At 42.4% G+C, this 18,696-nt stretch overlaps 2 protein-coding genes across 5 annotated transcripts in view; both read right to left on the bottom strand.

The window, feature by feature from the left end:
* LOC112220359 (neural cell adhesion molecule L1-like protein) overlaps positions 1 to 7,097 on the bottom strand; it is a 50,117-nt gene extending 43,020 nt beyond the window's left edge. For all 3 annotated transcript variants that reach the window (XM_042305874.1, XM_042305873.1, XM_024382216.2), the window contains exon 1: positions 6,929 to 7,097. The gene's annotated coding sequence lies outside the window, so the exon portion shown is untranslated. The remainder of the gene's footprint in view (positions 1 to 6,928) is intronic.
* ccdc186 (coiled-coil domain-containing protein 186) overlaps positions 1 to 18,696 on the bottom strand; it is a 1,196,038-nt gene that overhangs the window by 1,133,495 nt on the left and 43,847 nt on the right. For both annotated transcript variants that reach the window (XM_024387342.2, XM_024387343.2), the window contains exon 6: positions 18,392 to 18,511. In XM_024387342.2, coding sequence (XP_024243110.1) covers positions 18,392 to 18,511 — 120 coding nt within the window. The remainder of the gene's footprint in view (positions 1 to 18,391; positions 18,512 to 18,696) is intronic.

The raw sequence follows: 18,696 nt of genomic DNA on the forward strand, positions 1-18,696 counted from the left end.
AAACAGGGGGAGTTGGCTCAGGTCTGACTCCTGACTCTGCCACACTCTCCCTGTGCCACCCCCCAATAAATGTTTGGGGCTGCCTCTCGGGCTTCCAGCCGCTCTGCCGTGCTAGCTCCTCATAATGCCGCTTCTTTCGCTGCCTCCAGCTCTGCTTTGGGGCGGCGATATTCCCCTGGCTCTGCCCAGGGACCTTTTCCCTCTAGGATTTACTCCCACATCCAGGAGTCTTGTGTCCTCGGCTGCTGTTGCTGCTGCCCGTTACCACGCCGCTTGGTCCTTGGTTGGTGGGTGATTGTGTCACGACAGACTTCCTCCTCTTCCTCTGAAGAGGAGGTGTAGCAAGGATCGGACCAATATGCAGCTTGGTAGGTGTCCATGTTATTTAATAAGAAAACTCAAAATGAACACAAATACAAAATAACAAAGTGAACTGGCAACGAAACAGTCCCGTGTGGCACAAACACAGACACAGGAGACAATCACCCACAAAACCCAACACAAAACAGGCTACCTAAATATGGTTCCCAATCAGAGACAATGACTAACACCTGCCTCTGATTGAGAACCATATCAGGCCAAACATAGAAATAGACAAACTAGTCATACAACATAGAATGCCCACTCAGATCACGTCCTGACCAACACTAAAACGAAGAAAACATAAAAGAACTATGGTCAGAAAATGACAGCATTTCACTACTGTTACGTCCAGTGTTAGAATGAGACCAAGGTGCAGCGTGGTAAGCGTACATCTTTCTTTATTTTGATGAACACCAAAAGAAAAGGAAAAAAAGACAAACAAACGTAACGTTCTGCAGGTTACACAGTAACTGTACAAAAACAAGATCCCACAACTGAAGGTGGGAAAAAGGGCTGCCTAAGTATGATCCCCATTCAGAGACAATGAATGAATGCCTCTGATTGGAACCATACTAGGCCAACAAAGAAATAGAAACATAGATTTGCCCACCCAAGTCTCACCCTGACCTAACCAAATAGAGAATAAAAAAGGCTCTAAGGTCAGGGCGTGACAGCTACACCAGCAATAACGTCTGCTAAACACGTATATGCGACCAATAACATTTGATTCAATATTTGACTTGATTTGTTTCTGCATCTTCCTTCCTGTCTATTTAATCTTTGCTGAGTGATTAGTGTTTTTCATAAGTAAAGGTGAGGTGAAGGTTTTCCTCTTCCTCCGATGAGCTGTTCATTTGTGCAGCTCTGCTCTGCTCTGCTAGCTGCTGAATGCTCTATTTGTCTCAGTGAAATATGGAGGCCAGCTGAGCATATTAAGAAATAGCAGGGACATAAACTAATACTGCTGCAATCTCTTCCATCCACCTCACCAGTAGTCTTCATTTCAAGATAAGGTGAGATTCAGTGTTTTTTGTTTAAAGACACACATCACTGTAATTGGAAGCGAATGTGGCTGGGAAATGTGCAGCAGGACATATCACACAACAGCTTACTATAGCTGGTATATAACTGAAAAGTGTAAATCTTGAGAGCTCAAAGGCTGGGAGAAATTCCTGACAGAATATCTCAACTTGTCACGTTTCAAGTACTAGTGCCGCAAAAGGTATATCGCTCCTGTCCGTCTGTCTGTCTGCAGAATGGTGAGCCAAGAGCTTTCATTTTCTCTCTCTCAGCTCTTGTCTCTTTGAAGTCCTGAGTCACAGAGGAGCGCCCCAAGCCCAGGACAATCATCATATTAGTCTATGATCCTCACTGAGTAGCCAGGAGAGGTTTGTTATGGATTCACAGCCTGAACTGTGGGGACAGGGATATTATTTTGTGTGAACAAAAAAAGTGAGGTCCTCCCCACCTCCATTCACTCCATTTGACAGATGTTGTCAATTTCCCAGGTTGAAACTGTTGATGAAACTGTGCCACAGCCAGACATGATGGATGGGACTTATATCCCAAATCCCCTCCTCCATCAAACCCCAAAGCAATTTACTCACATCCAACACAAGTATATTCTAATGCCCCAACTCAGATACAGTACAGTCATATATTGAATTGCGACAGAGAAATATAAAAAAAACACCAGGCAGGTTGTTACCCTTTTTCCTATCCCCTGAGGTCCCTTTTCTACACATTGAAATTCCTTGCTCCGATCTGTGATTTACAGGGAACATGCTGTCTGCAATCCATTTTGTACTTCCTGTGCTCTACAGCAGGGCATCTGGACAGCGTTCGCAGGGTGAGCTGTTTGACACAGCTGTCGGAAATATGGTCCAGTCCTGTGGGACTGTGTGTGTGTGTGTGTATGTGTGTGTGTGTGTGTGTGTGTGTGTGTGTGTGTGTGTGTGTGTGTGTGTGTGTGTGTGTGTGTGTGTGTGTGTGTGTGTGTGTTTGCGTGTGTGCGTGCGTGTGTGTGTGTTTGTGGTGTATGGTGTTGCGGAGGGATGGGGTGAGCTCAGTATCAGAGATGAAAATACTTATACAATGCTACAGTTTCCTCCACTATTTGGAGAGATATTAGGGGCAGTATATCCTATTTTAAGTCCTTTCAAACATTGTATAATGTATAATGTTTGAACATTATGTTACAATGTTACCTCTAAGTGTGTAAACGTCACCCAGCCTTATGCACTGACGTATACAGTTCACTGACGTATACAGTTCCTAGGCCGTCATTGAAATAAGAATTTGTTCTTAACTGACTTGCCTGGTTAAATAAAGGTACAATGTAGCTAGGGGGAAAGTGAGTATGACAAACAGCGAGTAGCAGCAGTGTAAAATCACACAGCCTGGTATATAGGTTCTGGATGGCAGGATGCTTTGGGCTGTACGCACACCCTCTGTAGCGCCTTACGGTCAGAAACCGAGCTGTTGCTATACCAGGCGGTAATACAACCGGTCAGGATGCTCTCAATGGTACAGCTGTAGAACTTTGAGGATCTGGGGACCCATGCCAAATTGTTTCAGTCTCCTGAGGGGGAAAAGGGGTTGTCGTGCCCTCTTTACAACTGTCTTGGTGTGTTTGGACCATTATAGTTTGTTGGTGATCTGGACACCAAGGAACTCGTAACTCTCAACCCGCTCCACTTCAGCTCCGTCGATGTAAATGGAGGCCTGTTCAGCCCTCCTTTTCCTGTAGTCCATCGCATATAATCGGTTTGTGGCGCTATATAGACAGCTATGAATAATATAGATGAGAACTCTCTTGGTAGATAGTGTGGTCTACAGCTTATCATGAGGTACTCTGCCTCAGGCGAGCAATACCTTGAGACTTCTTTAACATTAGCCATCACGCACCAGCAGTTATTGACAAATAGACACACAGCCCCGCCCCTCGTCTTACCAGATGTAGCTACTCTGAGTAATCACTGTTCTGATGTCCAGAAGCTCTTTTCGGTCAAAACCTGGTTCAGTCTTCTTTTCACCAGACACTGGGAGATGAATTCACCATACTTATTGTATGGCAACAAGATATACAGTGCATTCAGAAAGTAGTCACACCCTTTTACTTTTTGTCTTGAATACAAAGTGGTATATTTAGGGCAAATTCAATACAACACACTCTCCATGTGTTCAAGCATAGTGTTGGCTGCATCATGTCATGGGTATGCTTGTTATCATTAAGAACTGGATAAAAAATCCTAGAGGAAAACCTGGATCAGTCTACTTTCCACCAGACACTGGGAGATTAATTCACCTTTCAGCAGGACAATAACATAAAACACAATGTCAAATCTACACAGGAGTTGCTTACCAGAAAAGACAGTGAATGTTCCTGAGTGGCCGAGTAACAGTTTTTATTTATATCTGCCTGGAAATTTATGGCAAGACCTTAAAATGGTTGTCTACAAATGATCAACAACCAATTTGACAGAGCTTTTAGAATTTACAAATGTTTCACAATCCATGTGTGAAACGGTCTTAGAAACTTACCAAGAAAGACTCACAGCTGTAACCGCTGCCAAAGGTGCTTCTACAAAGTATTGACTCAGGGGTGTGAATACTTATGTAAATTGGATATTTCTGTTTTTAATTTTCATAAAATTTGCTAAAATGTCTAAAAACATGTTTTGACTTCAACATTATGGTGTATTATGTGTATTTATTTAATCCATGTTGAAGTTAGGCGGTAACACAACAAGATGTGGAATAAGTGAAGGAGTATGAATACTTTCTGAAGGCACTGTAACCACATGAACACAGGCAATGTTCCTACTCTCCTCTCTGTGAGGGGGTGACCCTATTTAATACGCCTCACCACACATGCAAAGACCAAAACATCCAACAGCCAGCGTCTGTGTCGCATACACAGAAACATCCCAAGACAAGACAGAACTTGCAAGACTTAACTTCATTCTCCACCCTGGTCCCTCGCGAGATACATTATGAACAACCATTCCCTCTACAGGCAATCAATCCAATCCAAAGGGAAAATCAGAGCATAGAACAGTGAAGGGGTCTATCAAAATCCCAGGGACTGATCTGGATGTGTCCACTCGCACTGGATCATGTTACACAAGCTGGGGACGGAGTGAGAGAGGTGCTGTTGGAGACAAATATGTTGCCAAAGCCTCTAGCTTGGCAAAGAAGCTCATTAAGCCACTGACAATCATTCTCACAAAGCTCAATCTAAAGGCTATTCACTGGCTGTGTACAAAAGAGAGACGAGGAAAAGTGGAGGAATGCAAGTTCCATCTCATCCCCTCCCTGTCCTGCCCAGCAATATGTTTGCTGCACCTGAAGCTTTGTTTAAAGTGCTGTTTAATAGTGTTAAGCACACACGTGTTACAGAATACACACAAGAGCACAGATGGGAGCAGGATGGTAGAAATCAGCCTTTGAGTGTTGTCTGTTGAGTGAATGCTCCTACATTGTTATTTACAGTTCTCAGGGAGCAATCCTCTTTGCAGACAGGGACAATATCCTTATTTCCAATCATGTTTGTGGAGATTGTCTCTCAGCATTACAGAAGACGAGGCTACAGTATCCCTACAGGACATCTGTGACCAGGTCTGCTCTTGACCTCACCCACCCAGCCAAAGGAAGCATAATAATTTGGCTGGAGATGATATTTTGTTTGTTTGACCAGAAGAACCATTGAGCATGTAATGAAAACTGGGATTTTCTGAGCGACTGGTTTAGAGACGTTCATTGACACAGATTGGTGAGCACAGACAAGATTCCAAGAGTCCACAGATGGGGAGAGTAGAGCATGTGTGACCTGTGGGGAGGAAGCAGAGAGCAGAGCAGAGAGAGTGTGCTGAGACTGTCGATAAAATACCTCCACAGCCCGACAAAAGCACTGTCTCGCTCTCACGACACCGGGGGGAAGGGAAGGGAGCTGCACAGGCTGGATGATGTATAGTGTGGACCCAGGTCTGAGACTTGGGCTTTAACAAGGAGAAAGGGAGAAAATGGAAAGGGGGGGCGGAGGGTCATGCTTGAATTATGCTGATGCAGGTCGTAAATCCGCAGCAAAAAACCTACCAAAGGCATGACTGTTTGTGCAGGCCCACTGCAGGGCTCTTATCACTTGTGCTTCACATGTGCTGACAGTTGTAAAATGGTGGAAATTAAATTGTATACCTTTAATGTTTCAAATGGACATGTTAGATAATTGAACACTTTGCTAGTGGATAGATGCACATTAAGTACATTAAGGCTTATATGCTGTATATGGAGACTATATTATTTTCATTAGAAATTGTATTATGATTGATTCATATAAGTGCATTCCATTCTGAGGTAGTATAAAGTTCATCCTCTGTGACTTCAACTAGTTATATTAAAGGGTTAGTTCACCATAATTACGTATAATTTTACAGAAACAAAAAGATCCCACCTTTGCTGTTTCCATCAGGCCTGTCGTGACATTTTTTTCACAAACATGTACTTTGCTCACATAAAAAGGTTGGATGGAAACCTGGTTTGAGACACAATTTTCCACCACCATCAACAAAAGTCCAAATTATGGAATTTCTCATGGAAGAATGGTGTCGCATCCCTCCAATAGAGTTCCAGACACTTATAGAATCTATGCCAAGGCGCATTGAAGTTGTTCTAGGTTGTTGTGGGCCAACGCCCTAAGACACTTCATGTTGGCATTTTCTTTACTTTGGCAGTTACCTGTATCAATGCACAATTTTCGGTGTTATTTTATGATTTCCATGGGTGTGACCTTAAAAAGTCATAATTTAGAGCTGAAGCAATGGCTGGGATGTGTTCTGGACAGTCGAAGGAGGACATTGGCCTTTTCATAATGTGAGGAGCAGATTGCCAGCGCCAGACACTGAGAACACTCACATGCCTCTCCTCTGCAGAAACAGAGACAGATCCAGAGCCAGAGCCAGCGGTAAGCCAGGTCCTCCAAGACCCTCAGACCTCTCTTTGAGCAGCAGCAGGATGAAGCCATGATTATAGCCACACAAACAGAGGGAAGCCTTATGAACTTTAAACAAATGCTTAATGCTTGGAGCTGGACAGCTCTGAAGGCGAGGACGACGGGAGGGAAGGTACCAGGGTAAGCTGCCAGTTCCCAAAAGCTTAGTGTTCACACACTCAGGCCAGACAAACCTGACATTGTCCTGAGCACTGCCCCGGGGACTGCCTCTTCCCCTCTTCCCCCTCTGTTCTCAACCGCTCAAACCCATTCACACCTCTGCCCCCACAGATTACATGAATGGGACATGATTTATAGTGGCACAAAAGCAAACATTTATTCCACTTAAAGCCATTAGTTAAAATGCCATGGAGACGTCTGTGGGAGACACAGTATATGGAGATCGACCGGAGCTTGGATGCTGTAATAAGCTTTTTTTGTGTAATCTAACATATTTAAAGACAAGCTCCGGAAATTTGGTGACTAGTAAAGATTTGTTAAACCTCCTGCTTTGGGCTGGATGTGTCAATGTGTAGTTCATACATGCATAATCTATGAGCAGAATTACTGTCTTACCTCAATTAGCCACAAAATCCATAGTTTGAAAGCGACTGTTTTCTGGAAGCTGTGCGGAGTTATTTTCCAAAAATATTCCCCCACATGGGCCAACACCCTAGCAATTCTAGTTTCAACCAATGAGTTTCAGCCCCTCGCCATTTGAGTGACAGTTAGCAAGATGCACACACAGCAGAGAGAGAGAGCAATAATGTGGTGCATACTGTAAATCTGCACATACAGTACAAGTCAAAAGTTTGGACACACCTACTAATTCAAGGGGTTTTCTGCAGAATAATAGTGAATACATTGAAACTATGAAATAACACATATGGAATCACGTAGTAACCAAAGAAGTGTTAAACAAATCAAAATATATTTTCTTTTGGAGATTCTTCAAAGTAGCAAACCTTTGCCTTGATGACAGCTTTGCACATTCTTGGCCTTCTCTCAACCAGCTTCATGATATAGTCACCTGGAATGTATTTCAGTTAACAGGTGTGCCTTGTTAAAAGTTAATTTGTGGAATTTCTTTCCTTCTTAATGTTTGAGCCAATCAGTTGTGTTGTGACAAAGTAGGGGTGGTATACAGAAGATAGCCCTATTTGGTAAAAGACCAAGACCAAATTATGGAAAGAACAGCTCAAATAAACAAAGAGAAACGACAGTCCAGCATTACTTTAAGACATGAAGGTCAGTCGATGCGGAAAATATCTTAAAGTGCAGTCGCAAAAACCATGAAGAGCTATGATGAAACTGGCTCTCATGAGGACTGCCACAGGAAAGGAAGACCCAGAGTTATCTAATGGACATTAGACCGGTGGAAATCTGTCCTTTGGTCTGATGAGTCCAAATTTTAGACTTTTGGTTCCAACCGCTGTGTTTTTTTGAGACAGGGTGATAGTATGCTGCATCAGATGACTTGGCATCCACAATCACCAGATGGAGCGCAGAGTAAAGGAAAAGCAGCCAACAAGTGCTCATTATATGTAAGAACTGCTTCAAGACTGTTGGAAAAGCATTCCAGGTGAAGCTGGTTGAGAGAATGCCAAGAGTGTGCAAAGCTGTTATCAAGGCTAAGGGTGGCTACTTTGAAGAATCTTAAGTATAAAATATATTTTCATTTGTTTAACACTTTCTGGTTACTACATGATTCCATACGTGTTATTTCATAGTTTTGATGTCTTCACTATTATTCTACAATGTAGAAAAATAGTAAAAAATAAATAAAAACCCTTGAATGAGTAGGTGTGTCCAAACTTTTGACTGGTACTGTATGTGACATAGTAGGCAATTTCCAGGGACCCCTTTTGGCTCGTGAGCCCTACTTCAGAACTACTGGCTAAAAAGTATACAAAAGTACAAAAGAATCTCTTTAATAGTGTGCCATTGCTGGGATATTTGCTTGTGGGTCTAAATGTGATACAGTTAATTTATAATACACATGCACATGACCAAGAAATTGGAACATAGAAAATAAAATGCAGATATTCTCCACTGATTTTTCTATGAGAGAAAATGTTTTCAATTATGTTTAATTTACGACACATTCATTTTCTCCTCCAGGCAGCAATCAACAAATACTCTCTGGCCAGAGTGAGAAAAAGGCCTATCTATCCTATCAAGTCAATGTAATGGAATTAGAAACATGGTCCATACCAGAGTTCCCTCAGACAACTTGGAATATAGCAAAACAAAAGGACACGGGAAAGAGCACAGCCTGCATCAACAACTTTAACCCCACACCCCATAGTAGACATGTTGTTCTCATATTGCCCTGTACCCTGATAGCAGAGAAAAGACTGAGGGAGGGTAGACTGAGAGAGGGGAGAGGAGACTGAGGGAGGGGAGAAGAGACGGGGGGAGAGGATACAGAGGGAGGGATGGGAGAGGAGAAAGAGGGAGGGGAGAGGCGACTATGGGAGGGACAGAGGAGCCAGAGGGAGGGGGAGAGGAGACTGAGGGAGTGGAGACTGAGGGAGTGGATAGGAGAGGAGAATGAGGGAGGGTAGAGGAGAATGAGGGAGAGGATACAGGGGGAGGCAGGGGGACGAGACAGAGGGACGTGAGAGGAGACAGAAGGAGGGGAGAGGAAGCAGAGGGAGGGGAGAGAAGACTGGGGGAGGGAAAAGGAGACTGAGGGAGGGAAGAGAGGATTATGGGAGGGAGGGGAGAGGTGAGGAGTCTGAGGGAGGGAGACACAGGGGTCGCCAAACACATCACCGGGAGCACACTGTCTGCCCTCCAGGACACCTACAGCCCCTGATGTCACAGAAAGGCCAAAATGATTATCAAGGACATCAAACACCCGAGCTATGGCCTGTTCACCACACTATAATCCAGAAGGCGAGGTCAGTACAGGTGGGTCAAAGCTGGGACGGAGAGTCTGAAAAACAGCTTCTATCTCAAGGCCATCAGATTGTTAAATAGCCATCACTAGCCGGCTACCACCCGGTTACTAAATCCTGCATCTTAGAGGCTGCTGTCCTATATACAGTTGAAGTCAGAAGTTTACATACACCTTAGCCAAATACATTTCAACTCAGTTTTTCACAATTCCTGACATTTAATCCGAGTAAAAAATTCCCTGTCTTAGGTCAGTTAGGATCACCACTTTATTTTAATAAGAATGTGAAATGTCCAAATAATAGTAGAGAGAATGAATTATTTCAGCTTTAATTTCTTTCATCACATTCCCAGTTGGTCAGAAGTTTACATACACTCAATTAGTATTTGGTAGCATTGCCTTTAAATTGTTTAACTTGGGTCAAACGTTTTGGGCAGGCTTCCACAAGCTCCCCACAATAAGTTGGGTGAATTTTGGCCCATTCCTCCTGACAGAGCTGGTGTAACTGAATCAGGTTTGTAGGCCTCCTTGCTCGCACACGCTTTTTCAGTTCTGCCCACAAATTTTGCCACAACTTTGGAAGTATGCTTGGGGTCATTGTCCATTTGGAAGACACATTTGTGACCAAGCTTTAACTTCCTGACTGATATCTTGAGATGTTGCTTCAATATACACAATAAAATGTTCCAGCAATTGTTTACACACAGATAATTTTACTTATAATTCACTGTAACTCCAGTGGGTCAGAAGTTTACATACACTAAGTTGATGGTGCCTTTAAACAGCTTGGAAAATTCCAGAAAATGACGTCATGGCTTTAGAAGCTGCTGATAGGCTAATTGTCATAATTTGAGTCAATTGGAGGTGTACCTGTGGATGTATTTCAATGCCTACCTTCAAACTCAGTGCCTCTTTGCTTGACATCATGGGAAAATCAAAATAAATCAGCCAAGACCTCAGAAAAAAATTGTAACCTCCACAAGTCTGGTTCATCCTTGGAAGCAATTTCCAAACGCCTGAAGGTACCACGTTCATCTCTACAAACAACAGTACGCAAGTATAAACACCATGGGACCACGCAGCCGTCATACCACTCAGGAAGGAGACGCGTTCTGTCTCCTAGAGATGAATGTACTTTGGTGCGCAAAGTGCAAATCAATCCCAGAACAACAGCAAAGAACCTTGTGTAGATGCTGGAGGAAACAGGTACAAAAGTATCCATGTACACAGTAAAACGAGACCTATATCGACATAACCTGAAAGGCCGCTCAGCAAGGAAGAAGCCACTGCTCCAAAACCGCCATAAAAAGCCAGACTACGGTTTGCAACTGCACATGGGGGCAAAGATTGACATTTTGGAGAAATGTCCTCTGGTCTGATGAAACAAAAATATAACTGTTTGGCCATAATTACTATTGTTATGTTTGGAGGGAAAAAAAGGGAGGCTTGCTAGCCGAAGAACACCATCCCAACCGTGAAGCACGGAGGTGGCAGCATCATGTTGTGGGGGTGCTTTGCTGCAGGAGGGACTGGTGCACTTCACAAAATAGATGGCGTCATGAGGAAGGGAAATTATGTGGATATATTGAAGCAAATCTCAAGACATCAGTCAGGAAGTTAATGCTTGATCACAAATGGGTCTTCCAAATGGACAATGAGCCTAAGCATACTTCCAAAATGGCTTAAGGACAATGAAAGTCAAGGTATTGGAGTGGCCATCACAAAGCCCTGACCTCAATCCCATAAAAGCGTGTGCGAGCAAGGAGGCCTACAAACCTGACTCAGTTACACCAGCTCTGTCAGGAGGAATGGGCCAAAATTCACTCAACTTATTGTGGGAAGCTTGTGGAAGGCTACCCGAAACGTTTGACCCAAGTTAAACAATTTAAAGGCAATGCTACCAAATACTAATTGAGTGTATGTAAACTTCTGATCCACTGGGAATGTGATGAAAGAAATTAAAGCTGAAATAATTGCCTAAGGTGTAACTATCCAGTTCTGTATTATATATTTTTATGTTTATCTCACGTAATATCATTCAAAGGAATGCAATAAGGTGTCTGCAATAGAATAAATGAGGCAAAAACATATTTTTATTTTATTTATTTTACCTTTATTTAACCAGGTAGGCAAGTTGAGAACAAGTTCTCATTTACAATTGCGACCTGGCCAAGATAAAGCAAAGCAGTTCGACAGATACAACGACACAGAGTTACACATGGAGTAAAACAAACATACAGTCAATAATACAGTATAAACAAGTCTATATACAATGTGAGCAAATGAGGTGAGAAGGGAGGTAAAGGCAAAAAAAGGCCATGGTGGCAAAGTAAATACAATATAGCAAGTAAAACACTGGAATGGTAGTTTTGCAATGGAAGAATGTGCAAAGTAGAAATAAAAAATAATGGGGTGCAAAGGAGCAAAATAAATAAATAAATAAAAATTAAATACAGTTGGGAAAGAGGTAGTTGTTTGGGCTAAATTATAGGTGGGCTATGTACAGGTGCAGTAATCTGTGAGCTGCTCTGACAGTTGGTGCTTAAAGCTAGTGAGGGAGATAAGTGTTTCCAGTTTCAGAGATTTTTGTAGTTCGTTCCAGTCATTGGCAGCAGAGAACTGGAAGGAGAGGCGGCCAAAGAAAGAATTGGTTTTGGGGGGTGACTAGAGAGATATACCTGCTGGAGCGTGTGCTACAGGTGGGAGATGCTATGGTGACCAGCGAGCTGAGATAAGGGGGGGGGGACTTTACCTAGCAGGGTCTTGTAGATGACATGGAGCCAGTGGGTTTGGCGACGAGTATGAAGCGAGGGCCAGCCAACGAGAGCGTACAGGTCGCAATGGTGGGTAGTATATGGGGGCTTTGGTGACAAAACGGATTGCACTGTGATAGACTGCATCCAATTTGTTGAGTAGGGTATTGGAGGCTATTTTGTAAATGACATCGCCAAAGTCGAGGATTGGTAGGATGGTCAGTTTTACAAGGGTATGTTTGGCAGCATGAGTGAAGGATGCTTTGTTGCGAAATAGGAAGCCAATTCTAGATTTAACTTTGGATTGGAGATGTTTGATATGGGTCTGGAAGGAGAGTTTACAGTCTAACCAGACACCTAAGTATTTGTAGTTGTCCACGTATTCTAAGTCAGAGCCGTCCAGAGTAGTGATGTTGGACAGGCGGGTAGGTGCAGGTAGCGATCGGTTGAAGAGCATGCATTTAGTTTTACTTGTATTTAAGAGCAATTGAGGCCACGGAAGGAGAGTTGTATGGCATTGAAGCTTGCCTGGAGGGTTGTTAACACAGTGTCCAAAGAAGGGCCGGAAGTATACAGAATGGTGTCGTCTGCGTAGAGGTGGATCAGAGACTCACCAGCAGCAAGAGCGACCTCATTGATGTATACAGAGAAGAGAGTCGGTCCAAGAATTGAACCCTGTGGCACCCCCATAGAGACTGCCAGAGGTCCGGACAGCAGACCCTCCGATTTGACACACTGAACTCTATCAGAGAAGTAGTTGGTGAACCAGGCGAGGCAATCATTTGAGAAACCAAGGCTGTCGAGTCTGCCGATGAGGATGTGGTGATTGACAGAGTCGAAAGCCTTGGCCAGATCAATGAATACGGCTGCACAGTAATGTTTCTTATCGATGGCGGTTAAGATATCGTTTAGGACCTTGAGCGTGGCTGAGGTGCACCCATGACCAGCTCTGAAACCAGATTGCATAGCAGAGAAGGTATGGTGAGATTCGAAATGGTCGGTAATCTGTTTGTTGACTTGGCTTTCGAAGACCTTAGAAAGGCACGGTAGGATAGATATAGGTCTGTAGCAGTTTGGGTCAAGAGTGTCCCCCCCCTTTGAAGAGGGGGGGATGACCGCAGCTGCTTTCCAATCTTTGGGAATCTCAGACGACACGAAAGAGAGGTTGAACAGGCTAGTAATAGGGGTGGCAACAATTTCGGCAGATAAGTTTAGAAAGAAAGGGTCCAGATTGTCTAGCCCGGCTGATTTGTAGGGGTCCAGATTTTGCAGCTCTTTCAGAACATCAGCTGAATGGATTTGGGAGAAGGAGAAATGGGGAAGGCTTGGGCGAGTTGCTGTGGGGGGGTGCAGTGCTGTTGACCGGGGTAGGAGTAGCCAGGTGGAAAGCATGGCCAGCCGTAGAAAAATGCTTATTGAAATTCTCAATTATGGTGGATTTATCAGTGGTGACAGTGTTTCCTATCTTCAGTGCAGTGGGCAGCTGGGAGGAGGTGTTCTTATTCTCCATGGACTTTACAGTGTCCCAGAACTTTTTTGAGTTAGTGTTGCAGGAAGCAAATTTCTGCTTGAAAAAGCTAGCCTTGGCTTTTTCTAACTGCCTGTGTATAATGGTTTCTAGCTTCCTGAACAGCTGCATATCACGGGGGCTGTTCGATGCTAATGCAGAACGCCATAGGATGTTTTTTGTGTTGGTAATGTAATGTGTAAATGTAATGTTTACCTCATGGCCTAAAATTGAACCAATTTGTTTTTTCTGCTGCCCACGCTATTTAAATATTTAAATAACAAATCATTTAGATTTTTCCATTGTGTTAATGTTCGTTGACTCTATTGATTTCCAAGTTTTTAATATTACGCTTTCTTCAAGATGAGTGATGAGAAGACAATCATCCAGCCAATTGTGTATCTCACCACACCCGATATGCTATGACTTAAAATATGCAGAGACAGATGGATTAAAAGTAAATTAACATTGTAATACTTGACAGCCATCTTCTTCTAGCTCCGCCCATAACTTTTTGGACTTATAGCATTCCCAGAAAGTCATTGTATATACTAGTGGTACACATCTGACAAAAAGTTTAATGTCCATTTTTACTGTATTAAAATTCACTTTTTACTGTGTTTTACAGTGTTAAAAATTGACTAGATCCTCAAAGTTCACTGTAATATACAGTAAACTAGCATTTTTACAATTTTCTAGCCAGCAGGTAATATGGTTGGTGTTGTATACATTTTGTTTTTATAACAAATAGCATTTAGGAATTGCAAATATGTAATAGCACTGGAATTATCTAATAAGACATACGCCACTTTGGAGAGGTTTAGGGACACTTGGAAAAGTCCTGTGACCACACCTGACACCACTTACTACAACATCTGCACATTTGTTTTGTCTATCAATCCCATTTTTTTCTGATATTGTTCACATGTTGTGGAAGCCATCTGATGTGTTTCCAGCTCTGGGCATCAATAATTCACTTATGGCTTGCAAACAAAATGATGACTCTGAAAATAAAATATATTTTGTGTGTGCTTAATCTTGTGTATCCACAACTATGTAACTCCTATATAACTCCTACCGATCTTCTGATCATTTCCTCATAATCTTTCCAAATATACCAAGTTATATTCATGTCAGAATCATGTAATTACACATGAATAGCAGTTACTTTTGGGTATGTCTATTTAGGCGGAAATCTGAGAGGTTTTTAATTGATAAATACAATTGTATATGAAAATATACACATTTGGTGATAAGAGTTTATTCTATATTGAAATAGGCTTACATCATGATAGGCTACAACATAGAAAATAAACAATGTAGCCTAGTATGTTATATTTTACAGCACAGAACTTCCCCCAACCCCACAGTATTACTCTACTGTGTTGATATTAAAAATAAACGCACTTGGTGATACAGGGTTTATTTTATATTGGAATAAGCCTACATCATGATAGGCTACAGCACAGAAAATAAACATTGAATGTAGCCTAGTAGGACAATGCTACATTTCCCCTACCACTCTAACAAAACAATAGCATAGCGCACGCAGGCTATAACATTCTTACCTTTCAAAGCTCTATTTCCTATGGGGAATGGTAGATCATTTAGTTTAAAAAGTATGAATGTTTGTCTTGAAGGATTTTCTGCTTTTGAAATGTGGCAATTTTTACAATGTTGAACTAACTCCTAAATCTATTTTTCTTTTAGTCAAGATGATAAGATGAGCCAGACGAGTCAACCAACCCCACTGAGGTGGACAGAGATGGCAACCTCTTCCTTACCAGGTGGATGAACACTACAGTACTACTCTGCGCACCACAAGACTAAGAGATGGCACAGGACCCTGTTTTACCATCTCATTGACATTGCTGTGACCAACTGCTTCATCATGTACAAGAAACTCTGCCTATAAACAGTCATTAGTTTGAGCTTTCCCTTGGGTACAATATTCATGAAGGCCAGTAGATGGGGACCTAGTCCCACTAATGAGTGTGAAGGGATGGCTTTCACCTGTGGCAGAGCATGTGAGGGACAATTGTGTGATTGGGCTTTTTGTTTTGCTGAAAATTTGATGTGGACAGAAGTGCCAAAATTTTATATAGTCATTGACTTGATTGATATTTGTGACTTGTTTCAGGAAACTAGGCGTATGTCGTGCGTCACAACTTCACAGCAGCGCCATTTCAACATACATTTTAGTTGGTTTAGCCACGGGAAAAGCCAGCAACCATTCGGCTAGTCATGATTGGCCGAGATGAGTGGGAAAGACATGCCGAGAGATGAGTTTGGATTGGTCTGCCATGTCGCAAGCTTTTTTGAAAGATATCACGTAGTAGAACAGCATAACTGTTGCTCTCTACTTTCTGGAGGACCGAGTTTTGAAATCAGTGGAATTAGAGTATGATAGCTAAGGAGATGGGCTGTTGTATAAAACACCTGTCTCCGGATTACATCTTCAAACTAAGCGCAACTATGACATCCGTGACAGAGAAACGTCCATCCATTTATACAGGTAAGAGAGTCTAGCTAGCTACATTTTCAGATATTACACACTTCTAATTTTGTCAGAAAGATATTTTCAATAAGGCAAAAAAAAATAATAAGGCAAAATGTAACAAAATGTGGATAAAGAGAATATGGCTGAAAACTTTCCGAATGCACTGTATCTCATTGTTACCATACACCTGCAAAAAGATAGCTCAGATATGCGATTGACTTTTTAAATTTTGAACGTGGATATGATAAGTATGGTAGAAGCTCTGTACAACAATGTGGAAAAATAAAAGTATCCAAAACACGTAAAGACCTCTATGGCCTATTTATTGCCTTTACCTCCCTACTCTTCTGCATTTGCACACACAGTACATAGACATTTCTATTGTGTTATTGACTGTACGTTTGTTTATGTGTAACTCTGTGTTGTTGTTTATGTCGCATTGCTTTATCTTGGCCAAGGTCGCAGCTGTAAATGACAACTTGTTCTCAACTGGATAAACAAAGGTAAACATTTTTTTTTTTTAAGATTGAGAGACTAGTCAAGGATCATATCACCTCTACTTTACCTGACACCCTAGACCCACTTCAATTTGCTTACCGCCTTAATAAATCCACAGACAATGCAATCGCCATCACACTGCCCTATCCCATCTGGACAATAGCTCAGCATTCAACACCATAGTACCCTCCAAGTGCATCATTAAGCTAGAGGCCCTGGGTCTGAACCACGCCCTGTGCAACTGGGTCCTGAACTTCCTGACGGGCCGCCCCCAGGTGGTGAAGGTAGGAAAAAAACACCTCCACATTGCTGATACTAAACCCTGGGGCCCCACAAGGATGCATGCTCAGCCTCCTCCTTTACTCCCTGTTCACTCATGACTGCATGGTCATGCACGCCTACAACTCAATCATCAAGTTGCCAGACGACAACAGTAGTAGGCCTGATTACCAACAATTACGAGACGGCCTACAGGGAGGAGGTGAGGGCCCTGGGAGTATAGTGTCAGGAAAATAACCTCTCACCCAACGTCGACAAAACAAAGGAGCTGATCATGGACTTCAGGCACCCCCCTACCCACATCGAAGGGACCGCAGTGGAGAAGGTGGAAAGCTTCAAGTTCTTTGGCGAACACGTCAATGACAAACTGCGGCGAAGAAGGCACAACAGTGCCTCTTCAACCTCAGGAGGCTGAAGAAATTTGGCTCGGCACCTAAAACATTCAAACTTCTACAGATGTACAATTGAGAGAGTCCTGTCGGACTGTATCATCGTCTGGTACGGCAACTGCACCGCCCACAACCGCAGGGCACTCCAGAGGGTGGTGAGGTCTGCCCAACGCATCACCAGAGGCAAACTATCTTCCCCTCCAGGACACCTACAGCACCCGATGTCACAGGAAGGCCAAAAAGATCATCAAGGACAACAACCACCCAAGTCACTGACTGTTCACTCCGCTATCATCCAGAATGCGAGGTCAGTACAGGTGCATCAAAGCAGGGACCGAGAGACTGAAAAACAGCTTCTATCTCAAGGCCATCAGACTGTTAAATAGCTATCACTAGCACCTTAGAGGCTGCTGCCCTCTATACATGGACCTGGAATCACTGGCCACTTTAATAATGGAACAGTAGTCACTTTAATCACATTTACATATTTTGCATTTTACACACACACACACACACACACACAATTCTATACTATTCTACTGTGTCTATGACGCTCTGACATTGCTCGCCCAAATATTTAGATGTTCTTCATTTCAATTCCTTTACTTTAGATGTGTGTATTGTTGTGAAATTGATTGGTATTACTATTAGATATTACTCCACTGTTAGAGCTATAAACACAAGCATTTCGCTACAACCGCAATAACAACTGTTAAACACATGTATGTGACAAATACAATTTGATTTGATTAAAATCTTGAATTTGTTTTTAAATCTCCATTATACAAATAGTGCAAATTCATAATGCCCTTGAAAATCATAAACTAAGTCACACACAATCATACTGTATTTGGGCGTATAATAGTGTAGACTATTATTCTTCTGCCACTTCCATCATGTTTCTCTCTGTCTTTTAACTTTTGTTCTGATGCGATTAATATTCAGGCTTTGACCACAGCGATTCTGTGTCTGAAAATCACAGATTGAGCCAATGGTTTTTCAATGGGAGTCATCCGTTGATCATCAACGGAGATGATTGTCTATCAAAAAACACGATGTCTGCTTTTTTAGTTGTCCAAAAATAAACTTGAGTTGAACTTTTGACAGACAAAAATAGACAATTGAAGAACGCATGTAGGATTTCATCCACTTTCATTCTTTGTGGCTGTCGCCTTACTATTTAATAGTGTAAAAAATGCAGTTGGTCTTACCTTATGGGCCTCGGTTTCACTACTCAGCTTGTTCTGGGCCCATTTGACCTTGATGAGGTGAGAGTTGATCCCCTCCTTGACGTTCTCCAACTCCCGATTCAGCCTGCTCACCTCTCCCTCCTGAGGACAACAAGATATGGATCCCATTAGGATGTAACAGGCACGGTATGCCATTTAATTTGTAATTCATGTTAAAGGATCACTTTACTCAAAAAACATATTTCAGTATTTTGTTCATTAGTCCACTGTTATGGTCAGCAGTAAAGTTTCAGTAAAAAGCACAAGTTGTGATAATGCAAAAAGCA

The sequence above is a fragment of the Oncorhynchus tshawytscha genome, linkage group LG25 (assembly GCF_018296145.1).
Source record: "Oncorhynchus tshawytscha isolate Ot180627B linkage group LG25, Otsh_v2.0, whole genome shotgun sequence".
Taxonomy (NCBI): domain Eukaryota; kingdom Metazoa; phylum Chordata; class Actinopteri; order Salmoniformes; family Salmonidae; genus Oncorhynchus; species Oncorhynchus tshawytscha.